At 42.8% G+C, this 23,338-nt stretch overlaps 1 protein-coding gene and 1 long non-coding RNA gene across 2 annotated transcripts in view; both read right to left on the bottom strand.

The window, feature by feature from the left end:
• LOC144671983 (NACHT, LRR and PYD domains-containing protein 3-like) overlaps positions 1-21,646 on the bottom strand; it is a 52,412-nt gene extending 30,766 nt beyond the window's left edge. The window contains 6 exon segments of the mRNA XM_078533921.1: positions 898-2,405; positions 2,407-2,633; positions 11,401-11,466; positions 14,640-14,700; positions 18,299-18,465; positions 21,592-21,646. Coding sequence (XP_078390047.1) covers positions 898-2,405; positions 2,407-2,633; positions 11,401-11,466; positions 14,640-14,700; positions 18,299-18,465; positions 21,592-21,646 — 2,084 coding nt within the window.
• Positions 21,647-22,219: 573 nt separating this feature from the next.
• LOC144672022 (uncharacterized) overlaps positions 22,220-23,338 on the bottom strand; it is a 37,854-nt gene continuing 36,735 nt past the window's right edge. Inside the window, exon 4 of the long non-coding RNA XR_013574057.1 lies at positions 22,220-22,300. This is a non-coding gene — a long non-coding RNA (uncharacterized LOC144672022). The remainder of the gene's footprint in view (positions 22,301-23,338) is intronic.

Raw genomic sequence — 23,338 nt, 5'->3', positions numbered from 1 at the left:
GAAAGTTTATTCTGTCCTGTTACAAAGTTGACATGTCCCTGTTCCCCTAATTGATATGGGAGGGGTGTTTCCCACGTTACTCCCCATTAAATAACCTCTACATTTACTGCAGGTGCAGTTTGTATTATATTTCCGGGAATTTCCGGGAGATCCCGGCTCGCGGAAGTTTCACATTTATGGGGTGGATTATCAGAAAATCCTGTTATATACCAACTGTCAATTCTACCAGAGAATGTCCACTCTGTGTAAGAACCAGTCAATGGTACAGATCCCTGAAAATCCCTCCCGGTTGCCCAGCGTGTGTCTGAATTCTAGGCATAAACATGCAATGGGGGAATTCGAACGTTTAGATCAGCAGCAGGTTTTTTTCATTAAATGAACAGAATTGGGAGCAAATGTCAGTAATTAGAATTCGAAACATCTTCTTAAGTAATTATCCAAATTTCAGATATTTCACCTTCCCGTCGGAAACAATTTGATTAATTATGATGATATATCGGACCTTTTTCCCTTGTGATCAGTACAGCTTGCAGTTGATATGGTTTATAATAATAATAATAATTATTATTATTTAAGTTATTTTTTATCTCCACTGGTGTTTATTATCCTTAGACTATGTATATTCTGTTCCTTTTGTAAATAATTAGCACTATTTCTTATCATCAAAATCCGATGCTTAAAATATTTGATTCACCATTAAGTATACAACAATTTGTTCACAAAGGTACTATTCTTATTTTCCGATTTGGAAATTTACACTCATCTTATTTTGTAAAGTTTTTTCTGACTCTGCCTCTTTTTTCTTGAACGGAAAGTTATTTATTTTTTTCGTTTAAAAGATAGTAAATTTTACTTCAGTAATGAAAATACGCACAACAGGACCAAACAAGCAATTACCTCAACTTCTGGCATTTGTACAGAACATATTCCAGCCGCTGGAGTCCTTCACACTGAATGTAGCACTGGTGTAGATCGAGGTGTTTTGTTGTATCACAGGGTCCAAGGACATGAGACAGGACCGCACAGTCAATCGGGGTCATTTGCAATCCACTAAATGCAAGTGTTTCCACAGGGCCCACTATTGCCTGAGCCAGTGATTTATTCTGAGACTCGAAGAGGTAGTGGAATGTATTCAGGAGGTTCCTTGTACCAGTTTCAGTCGCTGTGTTTCGAATCCGTCCTTCAACCTTCTTCACCCAGTCAATCACTTGACAGGTTCTTTGATGAATAAATGGACCCACAAACTACTCCAGGGGCCGAGCTGACTGTGGGGAGGAGAGACCAACAACAAAACGGAGAAATATATTAAATCTCCCATCTTTTTCTCCATCCGCTTCACTGAGGAGTTTCTGGATGTCCTTGGGATCTGGAGTCAAGAACTGTGCGAGTGCAGCTACAAACTCTTGGACGGTGAGGTGTGGGAACGTGTAAACCACACTCTGGATAGAATCATCTCTCTCCAAAAGTTCCATCAGGAACCCAGAGAGGAACTGGGAAGGTTGCAGATTGTACTTGATCAAATCTCCATTTCTAAACACAATCTTCTTCTCTGAGACCCCTGTGAAGACCATCTCACCAAGCTTCAGTAACACATCACGGGGGCTTTCAATCTCTCGACCATGGTTTTTCAGAATGTTGTAAATATAGTAGGAATATAGTTGGGTGATCGTCTTGGGAACTTGCTGGTGTTTCCTGTCTCTTTGTGTAAAGAAGGGACCCAGTGACAGACCAAGGATCCAGCAGTAGGACGGGTTATAGCACATGGTGTACAGGATCGTGTTCTCCTCCACGTCTTTGAAAACAGCTGCTGCCACCGCCTGATCTTCAAAAAACTTGTTGAAATATTCCTTCCGTTCATCACCAACAAATCCCAGGATTTCAGCCCAGACACTGATCTCAGCCTTTTCCAATAAATGTAATGCAGTGGGGTGGCTGGTCACTAGCACTGAACATCCTGGGAGCAGCTTGTGTTGTATTAAACTGTACACGATGTCGGACACTTCACACCAGCATTCAGGGTCTGTGCACATGGACTGAGGTTCTGTATTTCTCAGATTGTCAGCAAAATCAATCCTGTCCTTGAATTCATCCAAACCATCGAATATAAACAGCAATCCCTCTGTGTTCATCCAGATCTCTCCCAGAAAATTCTGAAAGTAAGGATACTGATCAAGTATCAAATTTCTCAAATTTATTCTACTGTTAATATTATTCAAATCCCGTAACTTAAAACTGAAAACAAATTGAAAGTGTGGAAATATTTTCCCAATGGCCCAATCATAAGTAATTTTTTGTACCATTGTTGTTTTTCCGATCCCCGGGACTCCGCTCACTGCTGCGGAACTCCCAGATTCGGGTTTTCTCAGGGAAAAACTGCTCTGGAACAATTGATCAGTTAGGATTTTTTTCCAGTTCTCTCCGGAGATGTTTCTTTCTCCACTCTTCATGGTCTTGGCCTCTTGCCAGCAGCTCATGTTCTACAAGTGTCCGATCTCGAACATTAGAAATGACTGTTAGCTCAGCGTATCGATCAACTAGGTGGAGAATCTTAACCTTCTCCTTTATTAGGATAGTGTTCACTCTCAGTAATTCAGTTTGAACGCGGAGGGTCTCCTTGTGTTTCTGTTGAACATCTTCAATTAGAATAGACAGAAAATGTTAGTTGTTGTAACATTAAAGGCTTCTCAATGTGATCTTGCTAAATAGATAGATTCGTTTTACAGTTTCAATCGATATTTGTGCAGGAATTATAGCTCAATTATGGGAAACCTCGCTTGAAAGTGAGCAATAACTAAGAAAAATTTAAAGTCGTCAGATTTTATAAAGGTGATATTTTCTCTCTGATGGTTAACACTTTCTGACCTGCCCTTACTCTAGACACCTCATCACAAATCCATAAATATCCTGGTTATATGGCTGTAGATGTTCTTGCCAATCCGTTTATGAAATCCTCAGCGAAGCCAATCTTCTGCAGCAAAAGTAAATAGGACATTGGATATGAGTGGGAGAGGGAGTGGCTGTAATTGTTCAGGGGTCCCACTGTTATTTTAACCTGTCTTCAGCAAGTTATCTTTGATATCACTGTGCATTTGGAGAGCAAGTGTCCTTCTGGTATTCTATCAGGCTGTGGGCATATTATCTGAGATATTAGGGCTGGTTGGTTCAGTTGACAGGGCGGCCAGTGTGGATCAGATTGGTGCCAACAGCATGGGGTTCAATCTCCATTCCGGCTAGGGTGGATCCTGGACCTGCCTCCTTGCCCTACCATGGTTTAGTTGTGAGTTGGATCTGCCTTTGGGCAGATAATTCAAAAAGAGTAATCCTTTTTCTGTTGTACTGCGTTTCAGAAATCGCTAAAAGAAATTTCAGGAGTTTTACACGTGCATGCATTGATTGTGTTTTTATAATAGTCCTTTCATCTTACTGATTAGAACTAGAAATAGAACAACTACCTGCTTCACTCCATGTAACATTAGAGCAGTGAACAGTAAATAATTAATTTTGCTCCTAGTTTCCCACAATGTAGTTTTGGGAAATTGAAAATATATTTATTTTAATTATTACATTGGGTTCAAACACAACCCGTGAATTGTAGGATTATTCTTTGAGTAGAATAGTGTGCTCTCTTTCACCACCATGAGGGAATGAGCCAGTAGTTTCCCAATCACCCTGAATATTCCCTTTTCCTCACATTTCTCCCCGTTAACGTTCTGTTGTGTGAATATCTGTAGATATTCTCATTTCGGATCAAAGACTTTCTGGCCTCTCCTTCTGTTCCGTGAAATAATGAATTATCCGTACAATTTAAAATGGGACAAATGGTGGAAGGGATAATAAGGGATGTTCTTTATGATCACTGGGAAAGGGAAGAGGCCATTAGAAAGTCAGAGCACAATTTCCAAAAAATTAGCTTGTGTCGAACAAATTTGGTAGAGTTTATTGAGGAAGTCACTAGGATAGGGCATAGCGTCATAGTTATAGAGGTCTACAGCACAGAAAAAGGCCCTTCAGCCCATCGATCCTGCGTCGATCAAACAAGTACCTAACTATTCTAATAACATTATCCAGCACTAGGCCCATATCCTTGAATGCAATGCCATCACAAGGGCACTGCCAAATACTTCTAAAGGATAGCTTAGAAGCCAAGGAAATTAAAATCCATGCTGGCTTAATAACAGAAGATTAGCAGAGACCTGGAGAGACATCAACGCTGTATAATTATATGCAACTTCAGTTGCAACCATCAAATGCCATGCTTAGTGGCATTTTTCCTACTTTTAATTTCTCACATACATTGAAATAACTTGAGGAAACCTCTAAACACAAAATTGTAATTTCAATGTCTTTTACAAATTACCATAAAGTTTATCTTTCAGATTCTGAGCTATTCCGGCCAATCATCCGCATGATGGCAACCGTGCTGAAGACAGAAATTTGGTTTTGGTACTGGTGGCACACCTGTGTATGTATGTTTGATTGACTAGTGACTAAGATATTTCAAAAATAGTTCACACCTAGAATTTTCCCAATGCAAATGTGTTGATGGTGCAGCTCAGTACATATGTCAAGGAATGCCCCACCATGGTGTTAGACTTCACCTCATTGACACATTTGTGTAATTAATAAGTTTTTACCTATCAAATTGTACTGTACATAAGCTCAGTGATAATACGCCTTAATTTGTATGTATTATTGGAATGTCGTTAAGAAGTCGTTAGGTTGGCATCTCTTTAAGTGCCAAATACTGCACTGTAGCTTTAAGAAAGGATATATGGACTTATAGCTAGGAGACATTTGGGCTCCAGTGAGTCTAGCATTAGCAATATACAGAAGCCACAGCTGTGATAATGATTGGCTAGATGGATGGCCTGAGGGACAGAAATTAAGAAAAGGGTATAAGTTAAGGTTAGTTTGTTGTAGGAAAGCTAGGAGCACTCTTCCAATTGGTTAGAAGTTAGTTGTGTTGACACACGTGCATAGAATTTGGCTAAATGTTGCAAAAGCTGTCTGTAAAAATGATATAAATCTAGGAGAGCAGCACTTAGATCTTTGCACTTGCCAGGGGAAAAGATTTTTCAGAGGACACTTGCTGGGGGCATTTGTTGGGAGAAAGAGCTAGGAGTAAGTAGTAGAGCACTTGATAGGAAGTTAGCACTTGTGTGGGACATATCCAGTCGACGGGTAATTGTCATGGAGTAGGGGTTGCCATCAGAACCCAGAAGTCACTAAAGTAATTTTCACAGGTTGAGAGTTGCAATAGGGATCCAGTATAGAGATAAGTATTGGGCCAAAAGGTAATTGCCTTCAGAGAAAGTTAATAGTCTTTATTAGAAAACTGTCTCCACTAGAGAGAGAAAGAGAGAGTGAGAGAAAAGGATCCATTAGAGTTGAAGTCTTAAAGCTGCAAGGGGTTTGTATGTAAGTTATAGAGTTAATTTCGCTAAGTTAAAATCTCAAAGGACATTGTGAGTCAAGAGACCAGGCTGGAGGAACTAAGAAGAAGAGGAGAGCTCACAAGACCCAAGATTAATTGGAAAGGCAGTGTATTGTGCCATACATCAACTAGTGGAATGTTAAGTATTAATCTTTTGTTGTCCAAAAATCCTTGTTAATTTGCATTCTAAATTAGTGATCGAGCTTTTTGCCAATAAGTTTATTCCTTGACAAGATTTTCTTAATCTGTGGGTAGTATAGAGTCCAAATCCCTAGAATAGATTCTCCAGGCCATTCTGTTTTGGATTCAGGTTCTGTATATTGTGAGGATTTTATCCTTGTTTTGTAATAGGCTGGCGGGCAGTCCAGGAGTGCCAGCGGGCTTCTGATAACACATGAAACCTCATCCAAAGGCGGGATCAGGTTTCATGTCCGTTTTTAAAAACCTTAATACATTTTATGTGATATTTATTAACATGTCCCATCTCGTATGACATTGTCACATGAGGGGGGCATTTTACTAATTTTTAATTTTTTATAGTTTGAAAGTTTTCTGGACTGTAAGTAATCTCCCTGAGACAATACTTTGTCTCAGGGAGCAGTGCGCGCTTTGACAGCTGGGGATTCCCTCCCCCGCATAGGAAGCGCATAGCGCTTCCTGTCGGGCAGACCGCTGGGCAGGCCTTAATTGGCCCTACTCAAATTGGCGGCTGTTTCGGTGGCGGGGGTCGGCTGTCCGCCCGCCGCCGAGCCGGTGGGTCCCGCACGCCCACCAAGGGCAAAGTTCTGCCCTTAAAGTCTCTCTGTGTCCTACCTACAATTTTCCCAACACTAGTGATGATTCATTGGGGTACAATTCAATCCAGTGGCTCAACTTCATGTAAGAAGTTAGACAGCAATAGTTAACACATTACTGTACCGGGGCGAAGGGCATCATATTTGAAACAGAGATTATTCATACCTGATGCCCACATATAAGCTTTCCAGTAACCTACAGTGGTCATTCCAAATAAAATGTTCCCTCTAAACGTTTTTCTATCCCAGTTCTCTAGATGTTTCTCCTTCAGTCTCAATCAGTAACATGTTGTCACCACAGGCCAGCAGCAACAGGGCACAATTGGCCCTGCTACTCTCCTCCTCCTTCAGATACCATGCCCTAAGAGGTTCATGGTGACCATGGACTTTCATTGGATTGGTCCATGATAAAGCTTGGCAAAATACTACAGTGGAATGCTGTTGCCTTCTGCAGTGTGGCTGACCAGGTCCTCTCCCGCTCTGCCGTTAGGCATACTGGAAGGATTTACAGGCTGATAATCAACCTGTTTAGCCACATTATGCATGCACATTCCATGGCCATCAAGTTCTGAACCCAGAGCTTCTGGCTCAGAGGTAGGTACACTACCATTTCACCATAGGGCCTCCCATCCTTGCTGCTCGACACAGACCTTTATATCACAGACCCAATGCGTACCTGCATTAATAGTTGCTTTATATAGCGTCCTCACAAGGTGCGCCTCCAAATAGGGCTGCAGAGAAACCTGACATTGTACATGGCAAGTCTGCGTGGAAGCTCTTTGCAGAATTTTCCTGTGCCATATAGATTCTACATAGAAACAAACTTCCAATACTAATCCATTTAGAAGCTACACCTTGTAGATTTTATTTGTTTTCTGTCATGGTTTTGTATGGCAAGTTTTTTGTGTTTCACATTCTCAGCTGTTCTCTGACTGAGATTGAAATTTAAACTATTTGACTACTTTATATTTTTTAAGCTAGAAATGTATTGTTGCTGATAATAGCGTTTGAATGTTTAATGCATTATGCAGTATTCTACACTGGCATTTTAACCACCAGTGATAATGAATCAGTAGTGTCATTAAATTAAGAAAGTAATATCATATAAATGTGTTAACTGTTCAGCTTCTATTATTGGCAATAGTAAATTTAATCTGAAAAATGCAAAACAGTCAAATAGTTGTCACTAAGCTAAATATTAAATAGAGCCTTTCCACCATCTACAAGGCATAAGTCAGGAATGTGGTGGAATACCCCAACTTGCCTGGATGAGTGCAGCTTGAACAACACTCAGGAAGCTTGATACCAACCAGAACAAAGAATGTCTCTTGATTGGCACCCCACTTACAACCTTAAACATTCTCTCCCTCCACCAGTGGTGCAGAGTGGCAGCTGTGTGCACCATACATGAGATCCACTGCAGCAACTTGCCAAGGCTCCTTGACAGTGCCAGTCAAACCTGTGATTATGAGAGAAATCTGATGGACATTGTCACTCTAGACTTTCAGAAAGCCTTCAATAAGCATTCTCACACAAGTTTACTTCATTTGGTGGAGTGAGGTTTGAAATTTGAAACTCTGGATTAGAAAGTCTCTTCAATCCAGAACCTAAAATTTAATTGGAAGATATGTTACAAGTGATCTCTCCCACAGGTTGGTCCTACAGCCATGACTTTTGACAATCCGTATTCATGAGCTGGACAAGGGTGAAAAAATGAATTAGGAGCACAAGTAGTAGGGTGCTGGAGTACAATATATAAGATTTAAGATGACAAAAACATCGATTGAAGATTAAGATAGTAGAGGGCAATCAAATCCAATAAAACATTTAGATATGCTACAACTGTGGGCACACATTGGCAAACAGTGTTCCATTCAGATAACTGTACCTCATACATATTGATTGTGCCATTATTGAATACCAGCATCATTTTCAGAGAACAATACTGAGACAGGGTGAGAGATAAAAAAGATATTGGTGCTATTGCATACAGATCACTGAACGTTCATGATAAATGTAGAAAAACTGTAGCTAAAGCTAACAAAGTATTGAGTTTATATTAATGGAGCCAATCAGTATAAAACAAAGGCTATCATATTGGCTGTACAGGTTCCTGGTCAGACCACATCTCAATAGTCTGCACAGATTTGGTTACCCCTACGTGTTGGATAATATAGTGCCATTGGAAAAGTTCCAAAGGAGAGCTGCAGTAATGATTCCCAGATTAGAGAAGCTCAGCCAAACAGGCAGGCTCAAGTATTTTAATTTATTTACTTTCAAGCAGCACAGATGTACACTAACTTACAAAGGCCTAGTAAATACGTGAATGCCTGGACAGAGTCCTTATTGATAAATTATGCTAGTTTATCAAATTGGGGAGGATTAGTTTAAACTATGTACGTGTTGGAACAGACAGCATGTTCAGTGTTTATTTTCTCTCCCCAGAGAATTGTGAGTCTTTGGAATGAGTTTCCAGTTGCTATGGTCTGTGCTGACTCTGAGGAGGGAGCTGGACCAGTGCCTGACTGGGAAAGAGATCGCTTCATGTCGAAAGTAATTGGCTTATAGGTAACAACTGGACAATGTTAATTCCTGAATTGGTTTCGATCAACTGAGGAGGTCAGAGAAGAATACGAAAGAACATTTTATCGTAATGGCTCTGGGCTTTTCTATTATTATCTCTGCCAGGAGATTGCATGATCCTTGAGAGTAGCAGTGGTGGGGTGGTGGGGGGTGGGGTGGTGGGGGGTGGGGGGGGGGGGCGGGGAAGGAGGGGGGAGGCGGGGGCGGGGTTGGAAGGCAGCAGTGGGAAGAACTATTTAGCCATCATGGTTGAGCCATTGTAATTTGGAGTTGGCTTGATGGACCTTCCGCGATCTTCGTGCTCAGAATTTGATTTGTTAATGAGGGGAATGATATCTTGAGTGCAGGGAACCCTTAACATCTGGCTCAAGGCCTAGCTCTTCACTGTGAGCCCAGAGAATCAGTGCACACACAGGTTTGCATTATGATTCACAGCTTAGCGGGATTCTGGCAGTTGTGTATAAAATATCAGAATAGCGAACAGCAGCTGGATTAAGTCAAAAAAATGCAATGCCCACATATTTACAGAATACAACAGAAATCATATCATATGAATTGTAAATTGAATATGTGCGTAGTTGAGGATCAATGACAAATCCTTATCGTGTTCAACCCTGTTACCCAGTCCTTGATTTTCTGATTTTAAGAATCTGAGAATTTCACAAACAAAGGTTCCAATCATTCGGATTCTCAGAAGGGAGGGAGGTGATGGCTTAGTGGCATTGTCGCTGAACTAGTAATCCAGAGACCCAGGGTAATGCGCTTCGGGCCCAGGTTTGAAACCCGCCATGATGGATGGTAGAATTTGAATTCATTAAAAATCTGGAACTAAAAGTTTAATGATGACTGTGAAACCATTGTCGACTGTTGTGAAAACCCATCTGGTTCAAAACCCATCTTGCATCCTTACCTGGTCTGGCCTACAAGTGACTCCAGACCCACAGCAATTAGCTCTTTGCAGTTAGCTCTGAAATGGCAGGCCACTTAAAAAACCATTACAAAGACATAAAAATAAAACAACCTAGGAACCAACAATGGAAGTCACAGAAACGTTGACCCTGCAAACATCTCCCAAAATTGGGAGAGCTGTCTCACGTAGTCAATCCTCACGGATTGCAGATAGCGCTTTATAGATAATGGCCCAGGCTCCACCACCATTATCCCTGGGTATGGAATAATTCCCGGGGATAATACATGTGTCCTCAACATCGACTCCAGACCCCATGAAATCTCATGGCATCATGTCAAACGTGGACAAGGAAACCTCCTGCTGATTACCACGGGAAGCCCTCCCTCAGCTGATTCAGTGCTCCTCCATGTTGAACAAAGGAAGCACTGAGGGTGGCAACGGTGCAGTACTCTGTGTGGGGGACTTCACCAACACCACACCAAGGTGGCAGCACTACTGACTGAGCTGGCCGAACCCTAAATGACATAGCTGCTAAACTGAGTCTGCAGCAGTTGGTGGGGGGAAAAGCATATTTGACCTCCACCTGCCTGCCGCTGATGCATCTGTCCATGACAGTATCGGTAGGAGCGACCACCGCACAGTCATTATGCAGACGAAGTCCTGCCTTCACATTGAGGATATCCTCCATTGTGTTGTGTGGCACTACAACAGTGCTAAATGGGACAGATTTCGAACAGATCCAGCCACTCAAGACTTGGCATCCATGTGGGCCATCAGCAGCAGCAGAATTGTACTCGAACACAATCTGTAACCTTATGAACTGGCGTATCCCATACTCTAAAAATACCATTAAGACAGGGTTTCAATGAAGAGTGCAGGAGGGCATGGCTAAAAAGTGGCAAGTAACATTCACGCCACACAAGTGCCAGGCAATGACGATGTCCAACAAGACAGAATCCAACTATTGCCCCTTGATGTTCAATGTTATTATCAACATCCTGGGGGTTACCGTTGACCAGGAACTGAACTGGACTGGCCATATAAATACTATGGTTACAAATTCAGGTCAGAGGCTAGGAATAGTACAATGAGTGACTCACCTCCTGACTCCCCAAAGACTGTCCACCATCTACAAGGCACAAGTCAGGAGTGTGATGGAACAATCCTCACTTGCCTGGATTAGTGCATCTCCCACAACACTCCAGAAGCTGAACACCGTCCAGGACAAAGCAGTTCGCTTGATTGGCACCACATCGACAAACATTTATTCCCTCCACCACTGATGCACAGTAGCAGCAGTGTGTACCATTTTCAAGGTGCACTGCAGGATTTCACCAAGGCTCCTTAGACAGCACATTCCAAACCCAAGACCACTACCACCTATAAGGATCATGGCACAAAATAGATGAGGACACCACCACCTGAGGGTTCCCCTCCAATCGCTCACCATCCTGACTTTCACTGCTGCTGGGTCAAAATCCTGGCACTCCCTTCCTAACAGCACTGTGGGTGTACCTACACCACATGGACTGCAGTGGTTCAAGAAGGCAGGTCACCACTACCATCTCAAGGGCATCTAGGGATAGGCAATAAATGTTGGCCCAGCCAGCGAAGCCCACATCCTGTGAATGAATAAAAAAAAAAGTGAAATGGTTTGAAATGTCCATTTCATCTCTTACCTTTCAGCTGACTGGATACTTCAAATAAACCTCTTGCATTGTTCATGTAATCAAATGGATCAGAACCTGTTTAAAGCAATTAACATTCATGAAATCAGATCTGTGTAATATTATAGCATAATCTGCAATGTTTGAATCTGAAATTGAATTCACTGTGTGATTTTACCGTATCAAGTTCCTGTATTTCTTTTATTATTTTATACAACTTTGGTACGCTATGATGCATTTTGACAAAGGATTCCCACATCACCCTTCACGCCCGAGAGCCTTTCTCCATCACCAGACTTAGGAGAAGCTTGGAACTGTCCACCCGGTTTCCCTTATCCGTAAGCTCAGTGACTTTCTGCAAAGAATAATAATGAATATATTGAGGACCAGAGTGAAAGATAAGCACCAAGAATGAGAAGGAAATGATCTACTCGGGGATGGCATTTTCCAGCTGTTTTGAGCACAGAAAACAGTCACTGCGCCAAGTACTGATGCACAATGAACATTAACTAAAAATTGTCTTCATATCTCATTTCAGTCATTAAACGTCAAATAAATGTGAATAAACTAAACCAGAAGTCGGAAATACATTTTGGGGAGAGTGAGGAATCATTGACAATCTGCAGCATTTTAATGTGATCAGTGTGATGAGCTTTCTTTGTCAAATTATTGATTCACAATATGATCCACTGGTTTCCTTATAACTTCTTGCTGTCACACTTTATAATTTACTCAGGAAGGAAACAGCAGCAAATCAGAACTCTGGTGGCATGGAAGGGCGATTCTGGTCATTAAGTTATTTTAATAGAAGAATGGAAATCTTAAAATGAAAACTAACAGAGAAATCGCCACTGACTGAATCAAACAACCACTGTTGATTCATCTGTCAGGAGAACGGACCAATAATAATGGTGAAAAATCCAATCACTCCGAGCATTTTCCTCCTCAGTAATTGAAAGGTCAGAAGCTTGATATTTTTGCAAATTTGCTACGAGTATGAAAATTTGGTAAGGAGTGGGAAGTGGATAGGTTTTGAGAGTGAGTGGGAACCAAGATAACTGAACGCTGTTACCAGTGGTGGTGTGAAGGAGAGGTTGCTCATAAGGCCAGCATCAGAACAATGGAGAATTCCAATGGGAGTTTTCAGGACTCGAGCATTTAAAAAGATTTAAAGGGTCAAGGTCATTAAGTTATTTAAATAGAAGAATGGGAATGTTATATTGAAGTCATCTGAGGTCCGGGGGATATTATAAGTTTGTGAGCACACAAATGTTATCTGGGACCTGGAGCGAGGCAGGGTAAAGGCGGCAGAATCTGAGTAGTTTAACATTCCAGAGGTTGCAAGTTGGGAGGCCCAGCAACTTGGTTACCTCCACACTCAAATGTTTCAAAGCCATCGATTAAGATTCAGCAGGAGATGTGTTGAGATAGGTGTAGAGACTTGCAGTGTTAAGTGAATAGAAGTAGGATTTTTTTGTGCTGGCAAGTTTGCAGCAAATTGAGTTCAGTTTGAAACTGGACACTGAAATCACAGATAGCCTGGCTAAGCTTTAGTCAGTGACCAGGGGGAGAAATAAAATCAAGTGGTGAGAATATGGAGTTTGTGGCAGGGATAGCAGACAATGGTGTCATTCCTTCCAATGTCTAACAGTAGGAAAAGGGAGTTACATTCCACATCATGAGTATAGAGGCAGAAAATTACACCTTGAATGAACTCAATTACCTGATGGTCACTCATGAGGGGTGACTGGCAGAGCGAGAAACAGGGACAGGATTTTTAAAATATTCTTTGACGAGATGTGGGCATCACTGGCTAAGTCAGCATCTGTTACTCATTCTTAATTACCCTAGAGAAGGCATTGGTGAGAGACCTTCTTGAACTGCTGCATTCCATTAGGTACCAGTACACCCACAGTGCTGCTGGAAAGGATATTCACGTTTTGATCTAGTGACAGTGAGGGAATAACGATATAGTTCCAAGTCAGAATGATTGGAGGGGAAGCTGCAGATTGAATGAGCTAAGTTTGCTGATGCTCCCATGAGGAATTGATGGGGCACACCAATAGGGCAGGGAAAATAATTGATTCCAATTGGATGGAGCTTTGGACACTCCATTATTGAACGAAATATAAACACTGAAGGAACTGTCCTGCAGATTCATCAGGATGTTACCAGGGATGAGGAATTATTGTTAATGTGGGTATTTGAGAATTTAGAGATCATTCTGCTCATGGGGAGCAGACTAAAGGATGAATTGATCGAAGTCTTCAAGCCTCTGAAGCATGAGATAAAATCACACCATCGAAGGGGGAAACGCTTGTTTTTTTCTGACCCACAGATTTTTCATTTGGCTTTCTTTCCTAGTTTGGGTTTTGTACATTTTCAGCTCTCCCCTCTTTTCAAATGTCTTTTGTTTAACCCAAAGGCTTATTTTTGTCATCTACAGTTTCTCAATGTACTGTTAAGTAGTTTCCTGGTAGTTCATTGCTTTCCCGCTATACCCTCCCTGTTCTCTCCTTTTGCCAGCCTCATCAATATGTTTCATTTTATTGTCAGTCCACACTAGAGATAAACCTGAATCATTCCCCTATCCTTCTACAGATAATAATGGACCTTCTGGGATTTAAACAGTTTCATATCATTGTGTCAGATTCACAATATTTGCAGTTCTATCCATTTTCCCATTTCTATTCTGTAAGATTTGTTGATTCTGTTATCTAATACGGGAACAATTCTCATTGGCAGCCTGGAAAGCAAATTGGTGCTGGGGTGTATTAAGAGGGCAATATTGAACCAAGAGAGTGAGGTAATTTGCAACTTCCTAAAAGCATTGGTGTGACCATACTTGGAATACTGAGTATAGTTCTGATTGTCTCAGTATAGCAAGGTTATGAGAGCAATTGAAGAGAAGAACTAGAACGATTGAGAGGATGGAGGGATTGGGCGAGGAACCATTGTGTAAACTGGGCGAGTCCTCATTGGAAAAAATAAAGATTGAGAAATAATATGATTGCTATTTCCAATTGACTTCCATTCTGTTAGGACAGCTTGATGCCACGTTAGTTCAAATGCTGCCTTGATGCGAAGGGAAATCACCATCACCTCTCCTCTGGAATTGTTTTGGCCATGTTTGAGTCAAGGCTGCAATTAGGTCTGGAGCAGAGTGGTCCTGGCAGAACCCAAACTGAGCATTGGTGAGCAGGTTATTGCTGAGTAAGGGTCAGTCCAAAGCACTGTCGATGATAGCTTACATTGCTTTGCTGATGATTGAGAGTAGGCTGATGGAATTGCAATTGCTGGCTTGGATTTGTCCTGTTTTTCATGTATAGGACATTACCGTACAATTTTCCATCTTGTCAAGCAGATGCCAGTGATGCAGTGAAACAACTGGGCTAGAATTGCGGCTAGTCCTGGAGCACTAGTCTCACGTATTACAGTCGGGATGTTGTTGGGGGCCTTGCATCCAGTGAGCTCGGTTGCTCCTTTATATCATGGGTAGGGATTTAATTTGGCTGAAGACTTGTTTCAGTGATGATGGGAATAGAATCTAGTGGATGAATCATCCGCTAAATACTTCAGACTGAAGATAGATGCAAATGCTTCAGCCTCATCTTTTGCACTCATGTGCTGGGCTTCCCATCATTGATTATATGAATGTTTGTTGAATCTTCTCCTCCAGTTAGTTGTTTAGCTGGTCACCACAATGTTACAGGTCTGGCAGGAATGCAAAGCTTTAGGCTCAGTTGGTTTTGGGATCACTTGCTTCTGAATATCACATAATCACACAGTGCAGAAGAGGCCCTTTGGCCCATCGAGTCTGCATTGAAAGGTCAGAAACACCTGACCTACATACCTAATCCCATTTACCAGCACTTCGCCCATAGCTTTGAATGTTATGATGTGCCAAGTGTTCATCTAGGTACATTTTAAAGGATCTGAGGCAACCCGCCTCCACCACCCTCCCAGGCAGCGCGTTCCAGGCCGTTACCACCCTCTGGGTAAAGTTTTTCCTTACATCCCCCCGAAACCTCCTGCCCCTCACCTTGAACTTGTGTCCCCTCGTGACTGACCCTTCAACTAAAGCGCACAGCTGTTCCCTATCCACCCTGTCCATGCCCTTCATAATCTGGTACACATTGATCAGGTCACCCCTCAGGTTTTCTCTGCTCCAACGAAAACAAACCAAGCCTATCCAACCTCTCTTCATAACTAAAATCTTTGATCCCAGGCAACATCCTGGTGAATCTCCTCTGCACCCCCTCCAGTGCAATCACATCCTTTGTATAATGTAGCGACCAGAACTGCACACAGTACTCCAGCTGTGGCCTCACCATAGTTCTATACAACTCCAACATGACCTCCCTACTTTTGTAATCTATGCCTCGATTGGTAAAGGCAAATGTCCCATATGCCTTTTTCACCACTCCACAAACGTGCCCCTCCTCCTTCAGAGATCTATGGTCACACACGTCAAGGTCCCTTTGTTCCTCAGAACTTCCTAGTGTCATGCCGTCCATTGAATACTTCCTTGTCAAATTACCCCTTCCAAAGTGCATCACCTCACACTTTTCAGGGTCAAATTCCATCTGCCACTTATCTGCCCATTTGACCATCCCGGCTATATCTTCCTGTAGGCCAAGACACTCAACCTCACCGTTAACCACCCGGCCAATCTTTGTGTCATCCGCAAACTTACTAATCCTCCCCCCTACATAGTCATCTATGTCGTTTATATAAATGACGAATAATAGGGGACCCAGCACAGATCCCTGTAGTACGCCATTGGACACTGGCTTCCAGTCACTAAAGCATCCTTCAGTCATCACCCTCGGTCCCTGACAACTAAGCCAATTTTGAATCCACCTCATCAAAATTACCCTGTACCCCATGTGCATTTGCTTTCTTTAAATGTCTCCCATGTGCGACCTTGTCATAGGCTTTGCTGAAATCCATATTAACTGCATCAACTGCACTACCCTCATCTACACACCTGGTCACCTCCTCAAAAAAGTAAGTTAAATTTGTTAGGCATTACCTCACTCTGACAAATCCATGCTGATTATCCCTGATCAAACCTTGCCTCTCCAAGTGGAGATCGATACTCTCCTTCAGCATTTTCTCCAATATTTTCCCTACCACTGATGTGATGCTGCCTGGCCTTTAGTTCCCTGTCTTCCCTCTACAACCCTTCTTAAATATCAGAACCACATTAGCTGATCTGCAGACCTCTGGCACCTCCCCCATGGCCAGAGAGGAATTAAAAATTTGGGTCAGAGCCCCTGCGATCTCCCCCCTTGCATCCCTCAGCAGTCTGGGACACAAATCATCCAGACCTGGAGATTTGTCCCCTTTTAAGCCTGCCCACACCGCCAATACCTTGTCACTCCCTATATCAATTTGCTGAAGAACCTCGCAGTCTCTCTCCCCGAGTTAGATACCTTCATCCTCATTCTCTTGCGTGAAGACGGAGCTGAAGTATATATAGCATGGCTATGTGTTGTAGACTCACCAGTTTGGCATCACTTATTTATATACCCCTGATGCTGATCCTGCAATGCTCTCCTACACATTAATTGAACCAGAGTTGTGCCCCTGGTTTGACTGAAATGGTGCAGTGATGAATATGCCTTACCACAATTCTGCAGCTGATGGTCCACAGCGCTTTGCGGATAGTCAGTTTAGGACAGTAGATCTATTGTGTATCCATCACATTTAGCACGGTGATACTATCGCATAACACAATGAGAGGTGTCTTCAGTCTGAATATGGTACTTCATTTCCTAAAGGACTGTGCGGCGGTCACTCCTATAGTGTCATAGACAGATGCATCTGCAATCGGTAGATGGGTGAGGACAAATAGATTTCACTTCATGTTGGTTCTCTGGTCAACTGCTTGAAGCCCAGTCTGGCAGATATGTCATTCAAGACTCACAAAGCTCTATCATTAGTAGTGCTACCAAGCATATTCTTGATGGGAGAAATTAGGTCCCCACCCATAGTGAATTCGCTGCCCTTGCTTTTTATAATTAACCTGGACGAGTCCATAATCATGAACTGAAGGAGGGCAATAATCAGCAGGTGGTTTTCTTGTCTATATTTGGCCTCATGCCATGAGATTTCCTGGGGTTATGAGTCTATATTGAGGAATCTCCCTGGTTACTGCGTAACCCTAGGCTGCCATCTCTGGTGGATCCATCTAGTGGGAATGAGCATTCCCAGGAATAGTAGCTGAAGAGTCTGGGAAGTTGTTTGATGTTCATATTGACAGGATTATTTTATGTCAGGCTGTTGTTTTGCTAGTCACATTTGTTAAAAGTCCTTAAATGTTAGTGGGGACTTTGCATGGTCAAAAGAGCTGTGACTGAATCTAATGCTGGTGCTCTTCTTACACCTTATTGCAGCTGTGTTGCATGGATTTCTAGACCATTTCAAAGGCAGTAAAGAGTCAACCATGTTTCTGGGTGTCTGGAGCCACATACAGGCCAGGATGAGTAAGAACGGCAGGTTTCCTTCCCTAAAGGACATGAGTGAACCAGATGGCTTTTGACGACAACTCAATATTATCTAATTACCTTTGATCAAATTCACAACCTGCCACAGTGAGATCTAAGGTCACTTAACATAACCACAATGCTGCTGTATCAGTATGTGGTAAGTGTTGTCTGCTTGGGAGGAACAAGTCACTTTGCATCTACGGTTCCCAAAGCTCTCCGCCTCTGAGGCTTTCCTCGCCTCATGCTTGGTTCTAGTATAGATTAATTATGGGAGATTGATTTATCAACATTATCAGCATGTGACTGCCCGGATGTTAGAAGGTGATCTAGATAAATCTTGGCCTTCTATCATCCTTACATTCTGCAAGTTCTGTAATGTTCAACTAATCCAAACTCATTGCAACCCTCCCACATACCCGATGTTCATGTCCATTGAAAATCCTCTCGTATGTTAACAATGAGCTGACGCCATCCGCCACTTCTTCAATCGCCTGTTCTAGTCTGCCCCAGTAAAATTTTGTCAACTGGAATAGGTGGAAATCATCCCACTTTGTCAAGAACTCAGTGATTCTGGAGCTTGGATCTGTGAACACAAAATGGAAAAAAACAAATATCATTGAATTTCTAGCCACGTTGTTATACTTCCTTTCACAGGAAGTGACTGAATCCTCCTCTGAGCCATATTATCAATCAAAGTGTGAAAATCCAGAAACATTAAGTGATAGCATAGCTGATTTGTGACCTAATTCCTAACCTTGCCCCAAATCCCTTAATACCCATGGTTAACAAGAAGATATCAATCTCAAATTAAAAACCAACAATTATCTTTATTGTTTGCTGGATGTGGGAGTCGTTGGCAAGGCCAGCGTTTGTTGTCTATCCCAAATTGCCCCAGAGAAGGTGGTGCTGAGACACCTTCTTGAACCACTGCAATATATCTGGTGCATGTATGCCCACAGCGCTTCTGGGAAGGGTGTCCCAGGATTTTGACCCAGTGACAGTAAAGGAATATTGATATTCTTCCAGATCTGGATAGTGTGTATAACTTGCATGGTGTATGTATCTGTTGCCCTTGTTCCTTTAGGTGGTAAAGGTCATGGACTCGGAAGGTGCAATCAAAGGAGCCTTGGTGAGTTGCTGCGGTGCATATTGTAGACACTACACATTTCTGCCACTGTGCATAAGTGGTGGAAAGAGCTAATGTCTTCACATTGAGGATACTCTCTATCATCGTGCTAATTCGGATAGATTTCAAACAGATCTAGCAAGTCAAGACAGGGCAACCATGAGGCGCTGTGAGCGATCAGCAGCAGCAGAACTGTACTCAACCACAATCTGTAACCTCATGGCCCGGTATTTCCCACACTCTACCATTACCACCAAGCCAGGGGATTAACCCTGGTTCAATGAAAAGTGCAGGATGGCATGCCTGGAGCAGCACCAGGCATGCCAAAAAATAAGGTGTCAACTTGGTGAAGCTATAACACAGGGCTACTTGTGTGCCAAACAGCATAAGCAGCAAGTAACAGACAGAGCTAAGTCATTCCGCAACCATTGGATCACACCTAAGCTCTGCAATCATGCCATGTCCAGTCGGACAATGGCGGACAATTAAACTACTCACTGGACGAGGAGGCTCCACAAATATCCCTATCCTCAATGATGAGGGAGTCCAGTATATCAGTGCAAAAGATATGGCGGAAGCATTTGCTACAATCTTCAGCCAGAAGTACCAAGTGGATGATCCACCTCGGTGTCCTCCAGATGCCCCCAGCATCACAGATGCCAGTCTTCAGCCAATTCAATTCACTCCACATGATATCAAGAAACAGCTGAAGGCACTGGATACTGCAAAGGCTATGGGCCCTGACAATATTCCAGAAATAGTACCGAAGACGTGTGCTCCAGGGTTGCCGCGCCCCTAGCCAAGCTGTTTCAGTGCAGCTAAAATACTGGCATCTACCTGACAATGTGAAAACCTGCCCAGGTATGTCCTGTACGCAATAAGCAGGGCAGATCCAACCCGGTCAATTACTCATCAGTCTACTCTCGACCAACAGCAAAGGGAAGGAAGGGGTCATCAACAGTGTTTTCAAGCGGCATTTGCTTAAGAATAACCTGCTCACTGACACTCATTTGCGTTCCGAACAGTGTCACTCAGCACCTTACTTCATTACAGCCTTGTTTCAAACATGGACAAAAGAGCTGAGCTCCAGAGGTGGGATGAAAGTGACTGCCGTTGAAATCAAGGCAGCATTTGACTGGGTGTGGCATCAGGGAGCCTTAGCAAAACTGTAGTCAATGGGAATCAGTGGGAAAACTCTCCGCTGGTTGGAGTTAGACCAAGCACAAATGTAAATGGTTGTGATTGTTGGAGGTCAATCATCTCAGTTCTAGGACATCATTGCAGGAGTTCCTCAGGGTAGTGTCCTAGGCCCAACCATCTCCAGCTGCTTCATCAATGACCTTCATTCCTCATAAGGTCTGAAGTGGAGATGTTCACTGATGATTGTGCAATGTTCAGCATCATTCGCAACTCCTCAAATACTGAAGCAGTCCATGTGCGCATGAAACAAGACCTGGATGATATCCAGGCTTGGGCTAATAAGAGGCAAGTAGCATTTGTGCCACACAAGTACCAGGCAATGACCATCTCCAACAGGAGATAATCTAACCATCGCCCCTTAACATTCATGGCATTACCATTGCTGAATTCTCCAACATCAACATCATGGGGGTTACCATTGGCCAGAAAGTGAACTGAACTAGCCACATAAATACTGTGGCGAGAAGAGCAGGTCAGCGGCTAGGAATGCTACAGTGACTGACTCCCCAAAGCTTGTCCACCATCGACAAGGCAGAAGTCAGCAGTGTGGTAGAATACTCTCCACTTGCCTGGATGAGTGCAGCTCCATGGATACTCATGAAGCTTCACAGCATTCAGGACAAAGCAACCCGGTTGATTGGCACCCCATCCACAAACAGTCACTCCCTCCACCACCGACACACAGTAGCAGCAGTGTGTACGATCTATAAGATGCACTGCAGGATATCACCTTAGACAGCACCTTCCCACCCACGGCCGCCACCATCTAGAATTGCAAGGGCAGCAATAGATGGGAATATGACCACGTGGAAGTTCTCCTCCAAACCACTCAGCATCTTGGCTTGGAAGTATAACACCATTCCTTCACTGTCGCTGGAACTCCCTCCCTAAAAGCACTGTGGATATACCTGCGCCATATGGACTGCAGAAGTTCAGGGCGGCAGCTCACCACCATCATCTCAAGGGCAATTTAGAATTCAGGATGGGCAATAAATGCTGGCCTATCCAGTGAAGCCCACAACCCATGAAAGAATAATTTTTAAAATGGTTTAAGTGGTGGATGGGTTTCCAATCAAGTGGGCTCTTTGTTCTGGATGGTATAGTTTTTCTTGAGTTTTGTTGGAGCTGCAGACATCTAGGCAAGGGGCGAATATTCCATTGCACTCCTAAGTTGTGCTTTGCAGATGGCAGGCAGACTTTGAGAAGACAGGAATGAGTTACTCTCCTCATAATTCCCAGCTTCTGACATGCTCCTGTAGCTACAGTATGTATATGGATAATCCAGTTTAGTTACTGGTCAATGGTAACCCTCAGAATGTTGATAGTGTACGATCCAATGATGGTGATGCCATTAAATGTCAAGTGGAGATGGTTATATTCTACCTTGTTGGAGATCATCATTGTTCGGCACTCGTATTGCATGAAAGCTACTTGCCATTTTATTAGCTCTGGGAGGTGGGACATCATTTCTGATAGCAGCTTAAGTCTTGTTCTGAGCCAATTAATGGCCCTATGGCTGTTAATTTGGCTTGGAAACTCCCAGTCACATGGATCTAGGTGCGGCTTAATTTTAAACCAGGGAGGTGGGGCGGGTCACTGCCTTGGTGTGGAATTCCCCCCATGGCTCTATGACTAGGGAGTATAGTAAAAAAAAATTGGAGCGAGACCTTTCAGGAGTGAAATTATTAATAAAAACTTCAATACACATGAACTCTCTTCTGTAAGCAGGCAATTGATTCTAGATCTGAGGTGAGGTGACTACCCCTGCCATCATGGCAGCATTTGAACATGCATGGCACCAATGCCAGGTATCTACTGAACAGTTCCAGTACTCAGGGGCTCCCTCAACCTGTAACTGTGATGTCCCTTTAGAGGGTTACTGATTTCGCACTTTCTACTCGGCCCCTGTCCTGTTCCCTCTTCCAATGTGAGCTGCACAAGATATGGTGAATCTATTAGGATAGAAATTTTATTCTGTAGTATTTTGTGAACCTACCAGTGTCCATTCTCATTCTTTTTGTAGCTGTTGGATATTCTGTCTTGTTTGGACCTTAGGCCATGGTGATGGCAGATGTTCCCAGATTAGGGTGTTCTCTAATAAATATTATATTAATACAAGGATTAGATGGATATTTCAAAATCAGAAGAACATTGACAGCTTGAAACAGGGAGGCAATGCACACTATTTATTTGCAGGATATCTTTCAGGATTTTACAATCTCACAAATGCCACATTGATCTAAATTGTAGAATTTTTGGATGCTCAACAATGTATGGTCTGCTCTCATCCTTCTCCTTAAAAAATCCACCCTTGACCCCTTTGTCATTGCAACCAACTGCCCTCCAATCTCCTTTTCCCTCTTCAAATGCCTGAACATCTTATTATCTCCAAAATCCATGCCCATCATTCTTGGAAATCCATGCTTGCATTCCACAGTATCAAAATGGTTCTTATTGAAGTCACAAATAACACCCCTCCTGGCTCTGACAGTAGTAAATGAAGCATGTTCATCCTTCTCGTCCTGTCTACAGCCTTTGACATGGTTGACCACATTATCCTTCTCCAACTCCTCTCTGCTGTCATCCAGCTGGGTGAAAATGCGGCATAAGTTCCCAGTTCAATTCTTATCTATTAAATTGCAGCCAAGGAATCTCTTCCCACTCCCACACCATTATCTCTGCAGTCCCCCAGTGATGAATCGTTGGCCCTTTTCTATTTCTCATCAACATGCTGTCCCTCGGCAACCTGGTATCACGTTCCACGTGTAAGCTGAGGACACCCAGCTCAACTTCATCACGGCTTCGTGTATCCTGACTCTAAACAAGTCTATTTTACCCATCACCTGTGCCTACTGGTCCACACTGGCTCCTAGTCTTACAACATCTCATTTTAAAATCCCCAACCTAGCTTTTCAAATTTCTCCACTGCCCCTCTCTTCCTATCTATGTAACTTCTAACAGCTTTGGAAGCTATCGACATCTCTGCCCTCCATCTCTCCAAGTCTGTCATGTTTCAAATCCTGATGATAATCGTCCAAAACTGGGGACCAATTTCTGAGCTCTGGAATTCCATTTCTAAGCCTCTCAGCCTCTGTTACTTATCTCTCCTCCTTTAAAATTCTCCTTAAAA

The sequence above is a fragment of the Cetorhinus maximus genome, chromosome 35 (genome assembly GCF_964194155.1).
Source record: "Cetorhinus maximus chromosome 35, sCetMax3.hap1.1, whole genome shotgun sequence".
Lineage (NCBI taxonomy): Eukaryota > Metazoa > Chordata > Chondrichthyes > Lamniformes > Cetorhinidae > Cetorhinus > Cetorhinus maximus.
Note: the sequence above shows the minus strand (reverse complement) of the source record. Positions and strands in the feature narration are given on the sequence as shown.